The sequence below is a fragment of the Heteronotia binoei genome, chromosome 3, assembly GCF_032191835.1.
Source record: "Heteronotia binoei isolate CCM8104 ecotype False Entrance Well chromosome 3, APGP_CSIRO_Hbin_v1, whole genome shotgun sequence".
Classification (NCBI taxonomy): Eukaryota; Metazoa; Chordata; class Lepidosauria; order Squamata; family Gekkonidae; genus Heteronotia; species Heteronotia binoei.
Genome location: NC_083225.1, coordinates 82,292,344 through 82,313,351, shown reverse-complemented (window position 1 = coordinate 82,313,351; position 21,008 = coordinate 82,292,344). Strand labels below are relative to the sequence as shown.

The following is a 21,008-nucleotide window of genomic DNA, read 5'->3' as shown; positions in this document are numbered from 1 at the left end:
ATTCTGTTGAGCTGTTACAAAATTGTAGTGCTGCATATAGTACCAAATCATAATAGTTTGAGCAATGTATTCCAAATTTCCTATTGTAAAAGATTTCCCCCCCAATTATTCTTCTGATTAATTATCAGGAACAGATTGAAGAGTCCCTATTAACTAAAACATGCAAATTGACATTGACAGAAGTAACTGACAGATATGTTGTGTTATATTGTGGAAAGAAATTATGCTAGAAGAATCTACACCTGTCATTTAATTTGCTACTCAAGTCTTTAATGTCAGAGTTGTGGAGATGTAAATAGTTTCAACAGAATGTCCAATTCTGGACTAGGGTATAATATTCTGTTTGAAAAATCATCTGTTTCTGATTTTAGATATGTTATGCCATTCTAGAAGAAGCCTTGAATGGGTGGGTAAGGGTGCAGTGTGTTTGCTGCCTAGAGAAATTCTCAAACTATTATGTATCTCTTGTTTACATGAATAAAACAACAAAGCTACCCCAAACAAATAAAAACCCTCCAGCATTATTTCAAACACTAGGGTTGCAGGAATTGATAACTGGACTTCCTGATGAAATCCTTGATAACATCAAAAAGCTCCATGCCTCTAACATTTATTCAGAGATCACCACCAAAGTCAGTGGAAGCTAAATGCCTCTTCTGGCTTGAAAGAGAACCATCAAACTGTATGTCTCTACATAATGCAGAATTTCCATACAATTTTTCTGACTTTATTTGGAAACCCAGACTGCCATATTTTACCTAATAGGTGGTAAATGGTTATCTCAAACTCAGCCCAACCCAGTAGTATCTCTTCAAACTGCCAATATGTATTGAAGTGGCAACCAATAAGGCCTCTAATGCTCAAAATTGCAGTTGTACTAGTGCAACCCAGTAGTATCTCTTCAAACTGCCAATATGTATTGAAGTGGCAACCAATAAGGCCTCTAATGCTCAAAATTGCAGTTGTACTAGTTCAGGGATGTCAAATGTGCAGCCTCAGGGAAAATTCAGGCCCCTGGAGGGCTCCTATAAGGCTCTCAAGCAACTTACTGTTATCTGCTTTCTTCTCTCTCGCTTTCTTCTGCATCACAGCTTGCTTTGCCAGGCTCACTCAATTGCACAGGAGCTACAGAGCAAAGCCTCTGTTTTCTCCATTGGCTGACTAGCACATGAAGCAACAAGTGTTCATGTTTTCCCCTGGGTATTAAGCTCAAAGCATAGACCATGAAATTTCTGTAATAAATGCCAATAAATCAAAAGTAGGTTTGTAACTTACAGATACACAACTGAACAACACCTGAACAGCATACTCAAGATGGCTACAGCACAGACATTGTCTCCAGATTTTTATGTAATAATTCAGAGCAAGAGGTGTCAGTTATCAGTAACTGTTAAATAAACAAAATATTGCAAGAGTGCTAATCTTTTAAGCATATTTTATTTTAATTTTTTTAAAAAATATTTGTGTCTGTGTCCTTTATAAAGTTTATATTTCCTCTACCTGGCATTACATTTTATGACACACATGGCCCAACCCTACAAAATCCCATTTATGTCAGATCCAGCCCTCATAACAAATGAGTTTGACACCCCTATACCTGTGTATCCAGTTGGCACATCATATATAGATGTGTTGACACTTCGTAGGATACTTGTTCTTTCAGTTAGGTTGATGGATGATATTTTCTTCAATGTGTTTTTAGCCCCTATGTTCTCTCCCAAGTAGCTGACTTGTTTCTTCTTTCAACAAGATGCCACTTTAGAAACTACTCTGTTGAAAAAAGTATCATCATTTGGGTTGTATTCCTATCTTGGCACTTTATCAATTTTTGAAACATAATCTGAACATTCTCCACTTCTATACTGGTCATTCAGTCCTTTTCCTGGGGTGCTAGGAAATCATTAGGATGAATAACTTCAAGTTCAGCTTCTTCTGCTACTATATTACTAAAACTACAGCTTCTTTCTTCAGGTCCTTGCTTTGGTAAGGTGCTGAAAAAAGAACATTGCCCTTTGGATTCTAGGAGATTCTCCCCTTGGATAATGTTCTGTATATCTTTGGAAACAGAGTTCTGTCCTTTTTTGTAGCATAGTTGATGAGAAGAAGCAATATTGTGAGCTGCAAACCTAGATGAATCTGGATATTCATTTAATCTGCAACTATAAATTCCTTTCCAAATCTTCAGTTTTCACAGAGGCCTTTTAGTCTTTATCCCTTATAGAAACTAAATTACACATAATTAAACTGAAAGTATGTTTCTCCCCCATTTACCCTCCGTTTCTGATATCCTTCTAGTGTCTCCCTTGTCGTGACTGCAAAATCCTTAGGACAGACTTGTTTGCAAAGCACAATGCATTTTAAAGGCACTAGATGTTGATGATGCTAAAAAAGGTGTAAGGTTTTGCAGAAATGGCCTGAGACAGGAAATGAACATGACATCTTTTTAAAAGGATAGGGGGCAGGTTTGATAGAATTCATGATAATTATTTTGCTTTCATTAGAGTGAAGATAATGAGGGTCCTGTAAAAGAACTGCTTCAGCGAGGGGATGCTCTTCAACAGACAATCACTGATGAAAGAAAAAGAGAAGAAATAAAAACTAAACAACAACAACTGCAGACTAAACACAATGCTCTCAAGGTACATTATGTAATTCATAAATTCATTAAATTAAACGTAATTTATAAATTCATTCTATATCTCCCACCCCACCCCTCTTTTCTTTACTATATTACGAGGTAGATGAGAAAACAAGGAACATGACTAATTAGGGGCTAGTGCTAGGTCTATATATTTTTCTGTGATTACAGGTCTTTTGTAGGAGAAAGCAGGGTAAGAGGTCTTCCTTGTGAGTTTCTTCTCTTTCACCCATTCTAGTTTATTGTATATTTAAAATACATGATTTGATCAATTGCTTGAGTGAATTGTTTATTCTCTTGACTAGATCTTGTCTTCATTTGTGCTGTGCAGTGGAATATAACTATGTAATGGAAAACTGGGTCTTCTGGGCTCCCTTTGTAATAATTCCCACCCTGCTGCTCTTGCTCTCCCTCCCTCTCTCTCTCTTTCTAGAAATAGTCACTCTTCCAACTGAATGTAACACTTTTGACATTGCAGAATCTGGTTCACGAAAGTTGACACAAAAATAAACTTGTCTTTATGATGCCACATGTAGAGCCAGGCTATTATACTATTATTCAAATGACATGATACAGTATTTTGCATTATGCAAGCAAACTTCACTGTCAATGACATTCTAATTTTTCTGCAGTTTTAAAATATTACTCCAAAGTATAGTCAATACTATGTATTTGCTTTTCAGGTATTTTTATATAATAATTTTTCATAAAGCTCATCAAAATTGGCCATTTAAAAAAAATGGTACATCTTTGTAAGAAAGTACATTTTGGGTGATTATAGACCGGCACTTTAGGCTGACTCAGAGATGCCTCAGAAATTGACCCAAAAATCCTTTCACACACAAACCTGTCCCCATCCTGTACTCACCCCCATCCTGTACTCACCCCCATCCTCCAGCAGCCTCAGAGTAGTACCACTGTTGAAGTGGTAGCAAATATTTGAGCCACACACCAGTCACCTCCTTGGCATCTGGAAGTGAAAGGGCACAAGGGAGGCACCTTGGCAATGTGAAACCACTAAGCTGCCCCAAGCCATTTCTGACTTTCTTTTTTTCTTTCTGGTATGTAAAACCTAACCAGAGCGCTTGAACGCATGAGCGGACAAGTGCTTGACTATTCAGGGGAGAGAAAGAGCAGTCTGGTTTCTGAGGCACCTCCCCGTCTGAATGTGCCAAGTCACCTTGCAGATGGGATGGGGCCACCTCACTGGGAAGTGTGTGGAAGCTTCAGGGTGGCTCTTTTTGAGCTGGCCCAATTCGGAACACCTCCCAACTGCCCCAAACTGCCCATCTGTTAGCAGCCTTCATTTCCCCTTGATTGTGTGTATAGGGTCCCCCCCCTTATTTCTTACTTTGTGTGCAATTGGTATATATGCAATTCATATTTTGTGCCAAGACCTTATACAAAGCTATAGTGTCTTAAATTATAGTAAAATGGCATTCAAATCCATGCTATTGATCAGATTGTTAGTGGCTATGTTTACAAGGACTTGGGTGATCAATTTTTTTCCAATTTTGGTGACCCAATAAAGGCATTCAGCCTTGAAAGATACAATGGAGTAAAATACTGAAAGGTTGAAACAAATTCAAACCACATATTTGACATTTAAATTGTTAGGAATGGAAAATGCATTTAATTTGTACAAACATTGTAACAGTTACAAAAATTTGTAATTACTTAAAGCATTTTGTTTGGTCATAATGTTCATATATAAACTTTGGAAACAGCCATCAAAATGATTGTTATCAATGATAAGACTTATAATAATGAATAAGAATTTTTAACTGATCAATGTATCTGAATTCCTGTTTTAGTAGCAAACTTGCATTTTCAGTAGCCATTCAGTACACAAAATGTTAATAATATCTCTCCTGGTATGCCCCCCCGAGAACATTACATTCTATGAATATCTTCATATTTGCCAAATAGGTTTGATGTTAGCAAGTTATAAGGTATCAGGTTACTGGTACCAAGTTGATAGATTTTATAATGCTATTAAGTTTCTTCATATGTTTTAAGATTTTTTTTTTAAAAAAAGTCTTTAAAAAGAAAACATCATCATCTTCTGGTGGTCCTCAAACTTAACAATATTTGTCTAGCCTCAATCCTGGCCAGAGCCTTTTCGGATCTGGCCCCAGCCTGGTGGAATGCCCTTCCATATGAGATCCAGGCCCTTCAGAATCTGATTCAGTTCCACAGGGCATGGAAAACAGAAACGTTTTGCCAAGCATATGGCTGAGGCAGTGAAGCTTCCATCTAAATTTTCCCCTCCAGTAATCTCTGCCTTCCACTCTGGCACTGTATCAGTGTCCACTGATGCACAGGGTGGCAGAATGTCATTGGATAATTTTGTTATTAGTGTCTAAGTCGCCATCTGATTTAAAAAAAAAATTGTTGCTGTGTTAATCCTTTTTAACAATCTATGATTTTTTTAACTTGTTGTTTCCCATCCTGAGCCTTGCTGTGGAGGACAGGGAGAACTAGAAGTCCAATAAAATAATTGCATAAATAAATATTTGCAGCTAACCATCTCAAAAATATATATATTTGGAGTTAAATTTACAAAAGACTCTAACTGTTCACAAGCATGTTGCAACATCAGCATTTTATTCAAAGTAGAAATATGTCCTTAAACAATGCTTTTACATTTTTGAATGAAACAATGTTTATAGATTGATAATTAGTGAAGATTCCCTGCTTATTGAACATATGAAGCTGCCTTATACTGAATCAGACTCTTGGTCCATCAGTCAGTATAGTCTACTCAGACTGGGAGCAGCTCTCCAGGGTCTCAAGCTGAGATTTTCCATGCCTATTTGCCAGGACCCTTTTTAGTTGGAGATGCTGGGGATTGAATCTGGGACCTTCTGTTTACCAAGCAGATGCTCTACCACTGAGCCACCATCCCTCCCCAAATGCCCTGGAGCAATATTATGCATATAGTACAAATGTAGCTTAGATAATTTAATCATAAACAAATTTAAAATTAATGGATTCTAGCTGATGGGCATTTTCTGTTCATCGAAGAGCATTTTAGTGGAAAGAATTGGAAAATTTTCACCAATTTCCTCTTCTGCTGAAGACTTCCATGTCTTGCTTTTAAGGATCCTTGGCAGCTCAAGAGTAGCATTTCAGGGGAAGCAGTGGGCCACAATGGGAAGGAAGATATAGAAATATTCTAATTCTAGACTATTGGTTCTTTTTATATCCATTTAAATATATATTTTAATATCTGCAGGTGTGTGTGTGTGTGTGAGAGAGAGATATCCATACAAACATCATTTTATCAGACATTTATCATAATTCTAATGAATGTGTGCACTGTGAACAGGATCTGAGATCTCAAAGAAGAAAAAAAGCTTTGGAAATTTCTCATCAGTGGTATCAGTATAAGAGACAGGCTGATGATCTGCTGAAGTGGCTGGATGATATTGAGAAAAAATTAGCAAACCTTCCAGATCCTCAAGATGAGCAGAAGCTCAAGGTAATGCCATTTTAAAAGTGGAGTTGCATTCATTTTCAAAAAGAAAGATTAATATATGCATATATGTATTTCTATATATGTCAGAGTGTTAATCCATAGAATGTTAGCAGTTCAGTTCTTTTATTCTGATAATAAAACTGGTCTTCTAATTCTTGTGAATACTGTATCATACAAAACAAAAAGTGAATTTAACAAAATTGGGGGTTTTTTGCATATGTAAAATGTACTATCTTTAAAAAAAATACCGGCTGTTTTTTAGAAAAAAAAATTAACTGACTCTGTATCTTTATTCCAGATGATCAAATGACTTATCGGTATATGGATGAACTCTTTTTCATGTTAGCTCATTCATTTTCATCAGAACATATTCATACATCATTGTCTAAAGTCTAAAGAATGCTTACATGTTTTCAAAAAATTGCCTTGTTTATTTTGCATCGTCTTTTTTTGCTTCATTCTCTGTTGCGTTTTCTATAATAGTATACAAAAGCTATTAAAAACACAAATAAACCTCTAGCTATGAAACTGACAAGCACAATGGGTATTTAGTATATGATTCCTGTAGATTACAGTGAGCCAAGTATCTTCCACACTACACAAAGAAAAACTTAGTCTTTGGCCTGCTTTGAACAGCTTTCCAAAATATGCTAGTCACTTAACTATCTAAATTTAACCTGCTGGATAATCCAAGTCTCACCTCTGTTTGTTCTGTTTTAATGTAAACTAAAATTTAAAGTAAGTGCAATTTTTTTGTTTGTTTGTAACAACATCATGAGGGGAAAATCTAGAAGAACTTTAATGTTAATTCTTAGGAGTTGATTGCTCTAGTTAGCTAATTTTCCTGGGCCATGTATTGGTTTTGCTCAATAGGAAATTGACCGAGAATTGGAGAAGAAGAAAGAAGACCTGAATGCGGTACAGAGGCAAGCTGATCGCTTGTCTAAGGATGGGGCTGCAAAAGCAGTGGAACCAACCCTGATACAGCTCAGCAAGCGCTGGCGAGATATTGAGAGCAAATTTGCTCAGTTTCGAAGACTCAACTATGCACAAATTGTGAGTTGTTCCTGGCAAACATATATGTTTGCAACTACTGATACTAACAGAACCCTGATAACAATAAGAATTCCCAGTGCTATTCCAACATGACTAAGGCTCTGGTCAGCAAATGAAACTACTTTATTTTGCAGTACAATATAGATTTTGTGGTACATGATTTGCTGTGGATAACATCCTTTAATTAAATAACAAATGGGTAAAAAAACCACCCAATTTTTGGCATTAATGAAAAATACATATTGGTTTCTGTTGCTTCATCCCCCCCATGACATTACCAATTTAAACCTGTCAGTTTACCATACCTTATTTTGTTCAATAAACATTGTGACTCAGAAATACGTATTTTCAATTTGCCATCCCATGCAAAATCTAATTATCTTTTATTTATCATAATGTTCAGTCTATACACATTTAGGAGGAAAGTGCAACATATTTTTTTTCCTGCTGCTTACACTTGATCTTGACTTCTGTCTACCAAACAGTTCAGCCCACTCAAATAATGTCTAAGTTGTCATAATTTTTCAGTAAAATGCTTGTCAATTACATCTCCTCTTACTAATATATTGGGGACCCACTTTTGAGCTTTCATTTATGTCTCTAGGGAGGCAAAATCTATTTTACTGGAATTGTACTTTCAAATAAAAGATGCAGTCAGGGTCTTTTCTGTTAAAATGCAGTGATTATTCAGTTTTTATTTCCATTTCCACAGAGAAAGAGATGAAAGCAAATGTAGTCAGTAAGGATTGTATTATATATGACATTCACTGGATCTCTGGCTTAGCATTTTTGTCTCTTGTACATATAGAAATTCCCTACCTCACAGGGCTGTTGTGAGGATTTATTATTATGTATATAGCTCTATTAAAATTTAAGACATGTTTTAGAAGGTGATTTTAAAAGTTTTTTTTCCTGAATTTCAGTTTACGTAAGAACTGCCATGGCAATCAGCAAGCTACAACAAAACAAAAGAAAATCCTGAAAGATGGATAAAAGTAAACATATCTTATATAACATAGTTTGAATCCAGTGGCACCTTTAAGACCAACAAAGTTTAATTCTGGGTATAAGCTTTCATGAACACGCACACTTCATTAGATACACTATAAACCTTACATATAGGTGGGGGGGAAATTAGTTGCCAGGAATAGTTAGAGTCAAAATGCATCAGTTACTGGGTGATAAGTATAGCTGAGATTGGATTAAAGCAGTTGGTAAGACCTGTGAATGGCAGCAAATTAGCATATAAATCCAAGAGTTAACAGACAGATGTGAGAACAATTCTTCTGAAGCACTGAAACATATATCTTATATGACACTCCTTCACTAATTACCTGAAAATATAAAACCACAGAATTTCAGCTAGGGCACTTGATCCAGGCGTACTAGCACTGCTGTACTACGTCAGCAGTAGTACAGCAACCAGCAATCACTGGCTATGTGGTACTGGTGCTCGAAAGACCATCCCTGTGGTGCAAAACTGCCACACAAGCAACTTTGGTGGAGTGGCAAGAGAAGAGATTACAGAAAGTACCACAAAGGATTCCTTTCTTCTCCTGCTAGTGTATTCTCTGAAATGGCAAGCGGATAATAAAGGGGAAAGTGATTTTTTTTTTTTTAATATAAGCAAGAGACAAAGAGCAAAAGACTGTGTGCCCCATGACTTTGTGCCATTTGTCTAGTTGAGTGTGCCACTTGGCAAAACACATTCCTAACACAGCAATTAAAGCTGCAGCATAAATTTCAATCAGTTTTGAAATTTAAGTAATACTCACTTTTGTAGAACTTTGTTGATTTATAACACCCTGTTGGGTTTTCTATTACTAAGTAAAATATTATACATGATATTTAAAATGGCCACTAAACACTTACCTATTTCCCACATATTGGCACTGAAAAAATTGTTTTACAGCTGGACAGAGGCATGTCTGTCCCACAAACTCAAGCACTGCTGTTGAACCTGAATGTAGTGATTGTAGTTGGCTGCTTAAAAGTTCTTAGAAGTCATATCAACCAATATCCAGGAAAACATTGTTCCTTCATTCTGGAAATCTGTGTCCAGTGTCATTAGTAATGTTTGGAAGAGAAATCTATAGAATATACTGTTCATCTTTAGAAAAAAGAAGGAAGTAAATGAAATCCTGTTGTTCAAAACTCTGACTAAGAGAGGGTTTTTCAAACAACCAGTTTGAATTGTAATCTAAAAACACTAACCCTTTCTTGCGAGCCACAAGAATGCAGTGCAGCAGGAGGTCTTTGTGTGCACAAATTATGCAAAATCTTCTACCTGTGCTGGATCAAACTGACTATTCTGTCTAAGCAGTTCCATAAACTGATCATTCAGATGTCTTAAGGGATTTCTCAAGAGGGCAAGATAATGATAGATGCCCACGTTTTCCAGTTTGTAAGAGATTCACTCTCTTATTATGTAAATCTTTGGACTGAGGCCATCCTTTTTTTCTCATTAATGCCTATTTGTATAATCTGAATATAAGGGAAGAAATGAATAGCAAGCTAATTTACCTTATCTAGTACATACAAACCCCATCATTAATTGCATGTTTTGTTTTCAAGTACTATATTCATCCATCAAGCTTTATGCTGCACTAAAAACAAGAATGTATCTTAGATGCTAGTTTAAAACACATTTGGAACAAAATGTTTTGAAAACATGTGAAGTAGTTTCCGCTGATAATATGATTTGGGATTGCCCTACACACATTTACCGAGACTTGTGATGTATCTTCCATGTATTTTGTTTCATATAATCAGATCATTCTGTTGGTCCATCAAGGCCCTTAGCAATCTGATATCCTGGAACCTTGCTTCTTTAACAAACAAGCAATATTGATGTAATATACCAACCATAGCATCATTGAAATATTCTAACCATTACGTTAGTACAAACAGCGCGAACCTGTTGCAGGCAGATTTACTAGCAGAGATGCTCAGGATTTGGGTACCAGGCATGTTGCCTTCATTAGGAAAGGAGAAGATAAAATATCCAATGTTTACAAAATGATAAATGGCCTTCACTGATTATTTATGGTGCTATCTTAAATTAATCTACTCAGAATCCTGATTCAGGTGGATAGCCATATTTGACTGAAGCAATAGAACAAAGTCTGAGTTTAGTGTTACCTTCAAGACCAACAAAGTCTTAAAGGTGCCACTGGATTCAAATTTTACTCAGAATCCTGTTTAGGTATATTCAAAGAGACTTATTCCCAGAAAAGCATTCTTGGGATTGACCTACATATCTATATTTTGGGATTGACCTAGATATCTATATATCTACCAATATATCTATCATTATCTTGCCCCTCCTGAGAAATCCCAAGACATCTGAATGATCAGTTTATGGAACTGCTTAGATGGGGGGGTGGGAGAGGTAAAGGAGATTGTGACGGTTCTGAGTCTCTGAGATTCAGAGTGTAGGGCGGGATATAAATCCAATATCTTCTTCCAATCATAAAAAATGTCAATGTGATAAAAAGTACCTATGTATTTTTTTTCAACTTAATCAACTACAAGTGATTCATTAATTAGGTCTGTTTTTAAACTGACTCTCAAAATAGAAGCCAGTACAGAATATCTTCAGAGCACCTCTTGAGAAATGTTTTCTCTTTGTATTTGTATCAAAATTGTACTTTTGTTCATCTGTTACAAACAAGAGAAATAAAATAATAACCCAACCAAACAATTGTCTTTAGTGCAAGAATACTGAGATGTTACTGGTGAACCACAGCCAGGGCATAATTTGTTTTATAGCCCAAATGTAAAATGGGTATTTACATATTTATATAACAAATAACAGTGTCTTAACATTAGCTTTCTGTAGACACAGGTGTGCACTGAATTTAAGGAAACTGAGTGACCAAGCAGGTGAGTTTGAGTAATCAAGTCACCTCTGTTTGAAACAGTGCCATATAATTTATCCATCCTCTTTCAAATATGATGTGTTATGAAGCAACAGGAAAAAATTGGATGAAATCTGTTCTCTTCCAGCCGTTCCATTTAGATATGAATGCTTTGCATCATTCTGCCAAATCAAGAATTTTAATTGTTCTGTTGGTCTGCAGTGTGTTCATACATGCAGAGTGGTGTTATAAGCTTCCAGGGGTTATGATAATAAATACAATTTAAATGTGTAGCCTTTGTACACTCTGATGCAACATTTAAGATTTAATTAAGTATTTTTTCTTCCAGTCTGTAACATCTATGAATTCTACATGAGGTTATTTTCCTACTCAAAATATTTTTTTATTACAATTGAATTGCAATGTGCCATTCAGATTTCATAATTCTACTCAGTTCAGTATAGAGTTCCAAACTGAGAATCTTTTAACAGATGAACATAGTGTAGGTCCTTAACAAAGATATGTTGGTGAATTTTAAAAAGATAACAGTTAACAAAAATGTCTACTCAGGGAGCTTTAAAAAACAAGATTGTCATTTATTGTTAACTGTCTTTTAAAATTATTCTTCCAACAGTAACAAGAATCCTTTCTTTCTTCCCAATATAAACTACACAACAAGACAGTAGGATTCTAGACATTTTAATGATCAACAATCCATTGCAATCTGTCTTACTGGAAGTATCTTCTTGTTAGGGTTTTTTCAGATGAACATGCTATAACATGTATTGATCGTCAGCTTGTGCTGATGGGTACCATGGTGCCCATCTGTGTGCTTCCTGGTGTTCACTTCCATCCTCAAATCAAATAGACTTTCCTCCACCTCACTGGAACAGAAGGTGTTCAGAAAGCCCAAGAGGCATCTGGGAGTATCCATTTGGAAACAGCTGCACCTATCACAGGACAACACTTGCCTTGGAATTTTCCAGTATTTTTTGATTGGCCTCAGCTTCAGTAATAACCACTGTTTGTAGAAGAAGAAGAAGATATTGGATTTATATCCCGCCCTCCACCCCGAAGAGTCTCAGAGCGGCTCACAATCTCCTTTACCTTCCTCCCCCACAACAGACACCCTGTGAGGTGGGTGGGGCTGGAGAGGGCTCTCACAGCAGCTGCCCTTTCAAAGACAACCTCTGCCAGAGCTATGGCTGACCCAAGGCCATGCTAGCAGGTGCAAGTGGAGGAGTGGGGAATCAAACCTGATTCTCCCAGAGAAGAGTCCGCACACTTAACCACTACAGCAAACTGGCTTTCCTTTGTAGTGGTACTCACTTTGGTTGTTCAGTTGCACACTGGAGTCCAACTTTGCAGCCCCATGGACCTGGGGCCATTGTCTGATAAGAACATAAGAAGAGCCCTGCTGGATCAGACCAGTGGTCCATCTCGTATAGCATCCCATCTCACACAGTGGCCATCCCATCTCACACAGGAGGGCAACAGCAAGGCATAGAGGCTGAGGCCTTCCTCTAATAAGAACATCAGAAGTGACAGTTAGTGGTACTCACTAACTGTTCTCAAAATCCTAAAAGGACCCATAGGTTCTACAAGGTTGAGGATCCCTTCTATAGTGCATCAGTATAGTGAGGAATATGCTATTGTGTTTTCATAATCACAGTATTTCACTTTGTGTCAGAAAAACTGTAGTACACAGTAGTACACTACACAATGTCTGTTTTTTCCCCCTCTGGGTGTTATATTGTTCGGATAACCATATTAGGAAACAACTGCACTACACATTCCAATTTGTAGCAACAATAAATAGCATGTGAAGGCTGTACCACTAAAGAGCCATCATGCAGCTCTGTAGAATTCTCTACAACCAACTAGAGTTGTTATTATTTATTTTAATTTCTGTAACCTTTCTATACTATAGGGAATGCACAAGGTAGAAAATCAAGTATAATGTTCCAAATTTAACTAGGAGGATTTCAAATCATCTTATATTTTCCTATGGGATGATGATGACAAAAAGTGTATGTCTAGTTATTATAGATTACCACTGAATTTTACCCCTTTTAAAGTAGAAACCCTGGTAAAATATATTCAATTTATTCAGTCATGATTGCAGAATAGTATCAGCAATACTTGCTCTTTGCTTCCTTTTCTAAGATGAATTAGTATGAGAAAAATAATTTTACGTGAATTAATTGTAGTCCAAATGCACTGCTTCACTACTTCTACCTGTCAAATCTTATGCATATAGCTCATTTGAATATGGCATGACTATCAGGATCTGCTGTTTGGTGGGCTATAACTGCAGCCCAAATGGACAAATATACCCTCCCTTTGGAGAAAGCTTTTGCATTTCAATCATCTAGTGAAAGTCACAGGCAGCACCAGAAGGGAAGTCATAATGCACATATTAACTTGGGGAGTGACTACTGAATAATAAGTATTTAGTAGTAGTCTGGCTATAATAATGGTTGTAAATATTTTGTTTCTATGTAAAAACAAATAAGAATGAATAAAATGAATACACTCATTCTTCAGAAAGAAAATTGAAGGGTTTTATATCTTTTTTGCCAAAAAAGCTGAAATTCAAAGAAGCTCTACACCATTTTAAAACCACTGTAGAAGATTTGGGTGGAAACTGAAATATCAAAACCACATCTACTGATATATAAAGAGAATGTTTCATCATTTCTTTAGTAGTATTTAATCATTTGTATGTGTGTCTGTGTGTCTTTGTGTGTAGCTAGTTGTAGCTTTAAAAAACAGAATAAAAAAGAATGAAATAGAGATGTGGTTTTTTTAAATAGTAAAATTCAGGCTTACTGTAAGCATACTGTCAAATTTTTTAGTGCAATCCAGTGTATAATTATTCCAGTGAAAGCCCATTGATTTCAGTAGGCTTAGAAAGAAGTAACTATGCATAGAGTTGTACTGTTAGGCATACATACTTTGTAAATGGGGAAAGTGCATTAGAATTGTAGAATCATAGAGTTGGAAGGGACCTCTAGGGTCATCTAGTCCAATTCCCTGCTCAATGCAGGAAACTCACAAACACTTCCGCCTAAATTCACAGGATCTTCATTGCTGTCAGATGGCCATCTAGCCTCTGTTTAAAAACCTCCAAGGAAGAGAGCCCACCACCTCCCGAGGAAGCCTGTTCCACTGAGGAATCGCTCTAACAGTCAAGAAGTTCTTCCTAATGTTGAGCCGGAAACTCTTTTGATTTAATTTCAACCCACTGGTTCTGATCCTACCTTCCGGGGCCACAGAAAACAATTCCACAGCATCCTCTAGATAACAGCCCTTCAAGTACTTGAAGATGGTGATCATATCACCTCTCAGCCGCCTCCTCTCCAGGCTAATCCCCAGCTCTTTCAACCTTTCCTCATAGGACTTGGTCTCCAGACCCCTCACCATCTTCATCGCCCTCCTCTGGACCTGTTCCAGCTTATCTATATCCTTCTTAAAATGTGGTGCCCAAAACTGAACACAATACTCCAAGTGAGGTCTTACCAGAGAAGAGTAAAGCGATACCATCACATCACGTGATCTGGACACTATACTTCTGTTGATACAGCCCCAATTTGCATTTGCCTTTTTAGCCACCGCATCACACTGTTGACTCATGTTCAGTGTATGATCCACTAAGACCCCTAGATCCTTTTTGCACTTACTACTGCTAAGACAAGTCTCCCCCATCCTATAACCAGGCATTGGATTTTTCCTGCCTAAATGCAGAACTTTACATTTATCCAAATTAAAATTCATTTTATTGATTTTAGCCCAGTTTTCTAGCCTGTCAAGGTCATCCTGTATCCTGTTTCTGTCTTCTTCTGTGTTTGCAACCCCTCCCAATTTAGTATCATCTGTAAATCTAATACCTTCATCCAAATAATTGATAAAGATGTTGAACAAAACAGGTCCCAGGACAGATCCTTGAGGCACTCCACTTGTCACTCCTCTCCAAGAGGATGAGGAACCATTCACAAGCACTCTTTGGGTTCAATCTGTCAACCAGTTACAGATCCACCTAATGGTAACAGGATCCAAATCACATTTTACCAACTTGTCAACAAGTATAGTATGTGGAATCTTATCAAAAGCCTTACTAAAATCAAGATAAACGATGTCTACAGCATCCCTCTGATCCAGCAAGGTAGTCACTTTCTCAAAAAAAGAGATCGGGTTAGTCTGACATGACTTGTTCTTGAGAAAACCATGCTGGCTGTTAGTAATCACATCCATTCTTTCTAAATGTTCCAGGACTGACTATTTGATGATTTGTTCTAAAACTTTTCCAGGTATAGACGTCAAGCTGACGGTTCGGTAGTTATCTGGATCGTCTTTTTTCTCTTTCTTGAAGATGGGGACAACATCCGCCCGCCTCCAATCTTCCGGCACCTCTCCTGTTCTCCAAGAATTCTCAAAAATAATAGCCAGAGGCTCAGAAATTACATCCACAAGCTCTTTTAGAACCCTTGGATGCAATTCATCTGGCACTGAGGACTTAGTTTCATTTAAAGAAACTAGGTGTTTATGTACTACCCCTATGCTGATCCTAGGTTGGAACTTCATACCCTCCTTATATGTTCTGTTTTTGCCATGTTGAGCACCGTTTCCCTCAGAAGAGAAGACTGAGGAAAAGTAGGAATTGAGCAGTTCCGCCCTCTCTTCATTACCTGTTAAAATTTAACTTTCTTGCCCTCGCAATGGGCCTACCATGTCCTTGCTCTTTTTCTTACTCTGAACATAAGAAAAGAACCTTTTGTTTTGTTTTTAGCATCTTTGGCCAGCCTAAGCTCATACTGAGCTTTAGGTTTCCTAACTTTTTCTCTACGAGCACTGGTGATTTGTTTATATTCATCCTTGGTTATAAGAAGAAGAAGATATTGGATTTATATCCTGCCCTCCACTCTGAAGAGTCTCCGAGCGGCTCACAATCTCCTTTACCTTCCTCCCCCACAACAGACACCCTGTGAGGTGGGTGGGGCTGGAGAGGGCTCTCACAGCAGCTGCCCTTTCAAGGACAATCTCTGCTAGAGCTATGGCTGATCCAAGGCCATGCTAGCAGGTGCAAGTGGAGGAGTGGGAATCAAACCCGGTTCTCCCAGATAAGAGTCCGCATACTTAACCACTACATCAAACTGGTTCTCCTTCTATTTCTTAAAGGAGTCTTTTTTATTTCTCAAGTTTAGAGAGCTGTTTAAGGAGCCACTTCGGCTCCTTCACCTTCTGATCCAGAGCCATATAGTCTTTTCTAATCATTTTAATGTCCTGATTTTTTTTAAAAAAAATTGTTTGACAAGCATCAAAAAATGGTTTAGTTGAAATTACAGTAATGGGTGGAAAGAAGTGTTATATACATTATAGTAGATTTTTTTAAAAAAAGTTTTTTAAATATATTGCATTCCTGAAGAGCAACCTCTTGGAATTTTCGAACCAGCTAATGGCAAATTGTCCTTTTCTGTTTATTACTACCTTCATCTCATGTAATACAGTGAGAGTACCCAGAAGAATGAATGTATGGATCACACTGAGCCGCCCTGAGCCCATCAGGGGAGGGCAGAATATTAATTTGATAAAATAAATAAATAAAAATAAACACTGAACTGAACTGGAAATGTCTGAACTGAAATAAACACTGAACTGGAAATGTCTTATCTCTTACTAGCTTACTAGTAACATAAAATTGCATCAATGTATAATGTAGGGATTCTTTTGAGAGGAAATTCAATGACTGCTTAAAAGTGCTTTTACCTTTTTCATGGACCCTAAGGTAAAATATACTCTTTAACTTCAACCATTATGAAGATTTAGAATTTGTCTTCATTCAAGTGGGACAGCTCTCATTTCGTTATAGTATAACAGTGCATGAAAAGAACATTTCTGTTAAATACTGTAGATTTCTTAGGAACAAATTTCTCATACAGTTTTGGAAAAGATTCAGCAGATTTGTTCAATTTTTCAGGATGTTCTGAAATGCAGTTACTTTGAAAGTTTCAAGTACTGTAATTAAGATATTCATATGGCTTTTTTTTTCCTGGGGGAACATGGCAGGAGTTCTGGAACCTCTTCGTGGAAACAAAATTCTCAAACAAATGTTTAAAAGTTAATTATTTCTTTATTAAAGCATTATTATTTATTAAATTTATGGACCCGCCAATCCCTGCAGGACTGTGAATAGTGTACAACAAAAAATGTTTAAAAGTTCATAAGGGGCACCTATGTGTTTCTCTCAATTCTGTCTTGAGAGTTCTGGCAGCTCTTTTTCCAGAAAAAAAAGCCCTGGATACTCAAGTTAAGTAGCTTATGTAAATATATCTGAATTTATCAAACTGTTCCTTACTGTTATTCTCTTTACTGATGTGATCAGCTTTCATCAAAGTCAGTATAGTTATCTTGCAGAATATTGTAAAATAATTGTTTTCCATAACCATCTCTTCACTTTCATACTGAAAGTTGGTTCTCATAGCTTTTATATAGTTTACTAGGGTTATGTGTTTGGTATAAACAGAGTAAAAAAAATACCTTGTTGGTATTTATCGGGTATTAATTCAGGTCACAAAGAGTCAGAATCGACTGTGCGACTGAACAACAACAAATTCAGCCAAATACAGATCAAAGGATCTGATTCAGCTATCAATATAGCTGATCCCAAATAAAAGCCTATTTTTCTAGCTTTTAATTGGGTTAGCTATACCAAGGAGAGGAGCAGTTGGGGTGGCAGGAGCCGAGAGCTCATGGTGCCTTGCCTGGTAGGCTCCTCAAGCCTGCACTGCTTGTCTGCCTTCTCAAAGCCATGCAATACCACAGTAAGTGAACTCCAAAGGCATTTAAATGCCTTCAGAGTTCACTCACCACCAAGTCATGTGGCTTGGAGAAATCAGGTATTTAAAGGGATAGTACCTTTAAATGCCTGCCTTCTCCAATCTGTGTGACTCTGCAGCAAGTGGAGGCGTTTAAATGCCTTTGAAATTCCCTTGCCATAGAGGCGGGTGGTATGGAGAAGGCAGGCATTTAAAGTGACAATGCCTTTTCTCCCTCCATTGGAAACAATGGAGGATGGGGGGTACCCTCTTATGGACCTACCGGTTCAATCTTTTGGAACTTGAGAGGTGATGAGGGGGGCCAGCCACTATACTGCAAATTTTATGCCTACCTCAAAAAACACTCCCTGAGCTCCATATACCCCTGGCTCGATTCTCCATGGAGCTAGGGATGTGCACAAAAAAATGAACTCACTAACTCAAGGTATATTGAACCTGGAAAATATTGGTATTTTCTGACATTCCTGAATCCAAATATTGATATGGTATTGGGAGTTAGGAAATAATCATGTCTACTGAATTTTCTGGCTCCATTACACCCTATGGGGACCATTACAGTCAATAGACCTCATAGGCTATGATGTAAAATCAAGTATCTGGGGGGTCTGAACAAATCCACAAGTGAACTCTAAAGGCATTTAAATGCTTTTGGAGTTCACTCACTGCAGAGTTGCATAGCCAGAGAAGGCAAGCATTAATGCTGGCCCCAGGAACTAAGTGTGGCAGGGAGTTCTCTGCCCATACCACACAGATTTAGCTTGGAAGTTTCTTCTGACAAGCAGTTTAAACACCTGTGCATGAGAAACTGGCCCCATAATCTGCATGTGTCAGGGAAGTCTCTCCCTGCCACATGCAGACATGTCTTAAGGAGCCCACCAGCTGAAGTGGTGTGGAGTTCTCTGTTCCAAATATATATATATTTGTACTTAGTTATATATGTAGCCTAAACAGATCCTTTGACCTGTATTCAGCTGAATTGATACCAGAAAAATACCAATAAGGTGTTTGTTTTGGAATATTGTAAACTGATATTGGAATCCAGGAACATTTAAAATACCAGTATTTTATAAGGTTCAATATACTTTATGTCAGCGAGTTGGTTCAAAAAGCTATAAAAATCCATGAAGCTGACCATTAATGAAGGGAAATAGTATCAACATCTACTAATAAGTTTATGAGGTATAAGACATCCAAAATACACATTTCTCCACATTCTGCATTATCTCAAAACCATTCGTTGTTGCACTTATTAAATGAACACTTCTGCTGGGAGATGGGAAGTAGAAAATATGGATGAGGTTTTAAGAGCCCTAGGGGCTCAACTTCGTAACTGAACTTTGTGCCAGTTTGGTGTAGTGATTAAGTGCACGAACTCTTATCTGGGAGAACCAGGTTTGATTCCCCACTCCTCCACTTGCAGCTGCTGGAATGGCCTTGGGTCAGCCATAGCTCTCATGAGAGTTGTCCTTGAAAAGGCAGCTGCTGTAAGAGCTCTCTCAGCCCCACCTACTTCACAGGATGTCTGTTGTGGGGAGGGAGATAAAGGAGAATTTGACTGCTCTGAGACTCTGAGATTCAGAGTATAGGGCGGGACATGAATACAATTTCTTCTTCTTCCTCCTCCTCCTCCTCCATTCATACAGTACACTGCTCCTTTAATACGTTAACATAAATGCCAAATTGGATTTTAAATATGTTCACTTTCCTTCTTGTAGAAGCTCTGCTACAGTGATATAAACTATATAGCTTTCTCAACATTTGTGGGATATATTTCAATATTTACAGGTACTTGATGTCCCCTAGAGATTTCAGCACTTTGTAAAGCCCTTCATTTTAGAATCATTCACAATTACTACATGCTATAAACAATACACAGTGTGCATTCATAATAGAAAAGTCAAAGGGTGTGTGGTTAGTTGATAAAAAGACTGATAATTAAACTTACATAATGCAGTACTGCTTAGGTTTTAGACTGGGCTTTTTCAGTCCTGGCACCAACTTGGTGGAACACTCTGCCAGAAGACATCAGTGCCCTGTGGGATCTTTTACAGTTTCACAGGGCCTGTAAGGCAGAGATGTTCCACCAAGCCTTTGCATGAGGATAGCGATGGTTGCCATGCTGGCACCTTTTCCTCTCCACCTCCTATTGGGGGGATCCCTCCACCCCTGATGTGATCCAATAACTGAATAAGATGCCATCAGGGTTTGTAATTTTTAATGTAATTGATTTATATATATATATATATATATATATATATATATATATATATATATATATATATATATATATATATATATATATACTGATTTCACTGTTATACATTGCCTTGAGCCTGACGCTGGCCAGGATAGGGCGATTCATCAAATATAATAAATAATAATAATAAATTACCATCCCAGTATTTTAGCTTCTTTGTGTGCAGACTGATTTGCAGAGTTTATAATAATTTGGAATTTGTCTTGCATAGAATATCCATCCTGTTAGTAAGCTATATCTATGACAATTTCACATGGCATGATTTAAACATTTCCTGGAATAATTCCATTCTTATTTGGATGTCTTCTTTTAGTTTGGAAAGCATTTCTTATCTGCTGTGTCCAGTGGAGTAAAGATATCAAAGCAATGCAATAAAGACAGCCCAAAATGTCTGCTTTATGGGAATCTCTTAAATTTGGTTTGGAATTATAAATTAAACCAATCCTTAGAGAACGTGTTGAAGGGTGCATTATTGTGTGCACAAACACATCCTTGCATGCAAATCCCTAATATTCCCACCCAATTTTGCAGCTATTTGTATTTTTTTTCTATAATCCAATCTTATAGCATTGTTTATTTATATCATATGCTATGTAATTGGATTGATTTGTATATTTTGCTATCCACTTTGAGTCTCAGTGGGAAAGGCAGACTACAAATGAAGTAAATCCTAAATTTACTGGGCTAATAACTATTATAATACAAGAGAAGGTGGGTGGGAAAGTGTATAACCCTATGGACTGTTCTCCAAATCCTGGATTCATTTGGAAATCTGAATTGAGTCTCAGATGCACATTTGCAAAATACCATTATCTTTAATAATGCAAGTTACTAAGCACCTGATAGTGAGGTGCATCATCAACATCTACAAGTTTTCTAT

At 37.2% G+C, this 21,008-nt stretch overlaps 1 protein-coding gene across 3 annotated transcripts in view; it reads left to right on the top strand.

The window, feature by feature from the left end:
- Positions 1 to 21,008, top strand: part of DMD (dystrophin) — a 1,885,017-nt gene that overhangs the window by 870,978 nt on the left and 993,031 nt on the right. For all 3 annotated transcript variants that reach the window (XM_060234097.1, XM_060234096.1, XM_060234099.1), the window contains 3 exons: positions 2,502 to 2,639; positions 5,970 to 6,122; positions 6,993 to 7,175. In XM_060234097.1, the coding sequence (XP_060090080.1) occupies positions 2,502 to 2,639; positions 5,970 to 6,122; positions 6,993 to 7,175 (474 nt within the window). The remainder of the gene's footprint in view (positions 1 to 2,501; positions 2,640 to 5,969; positions 6,123 to 6,992; positions 7,176 to 21,008) is intronic.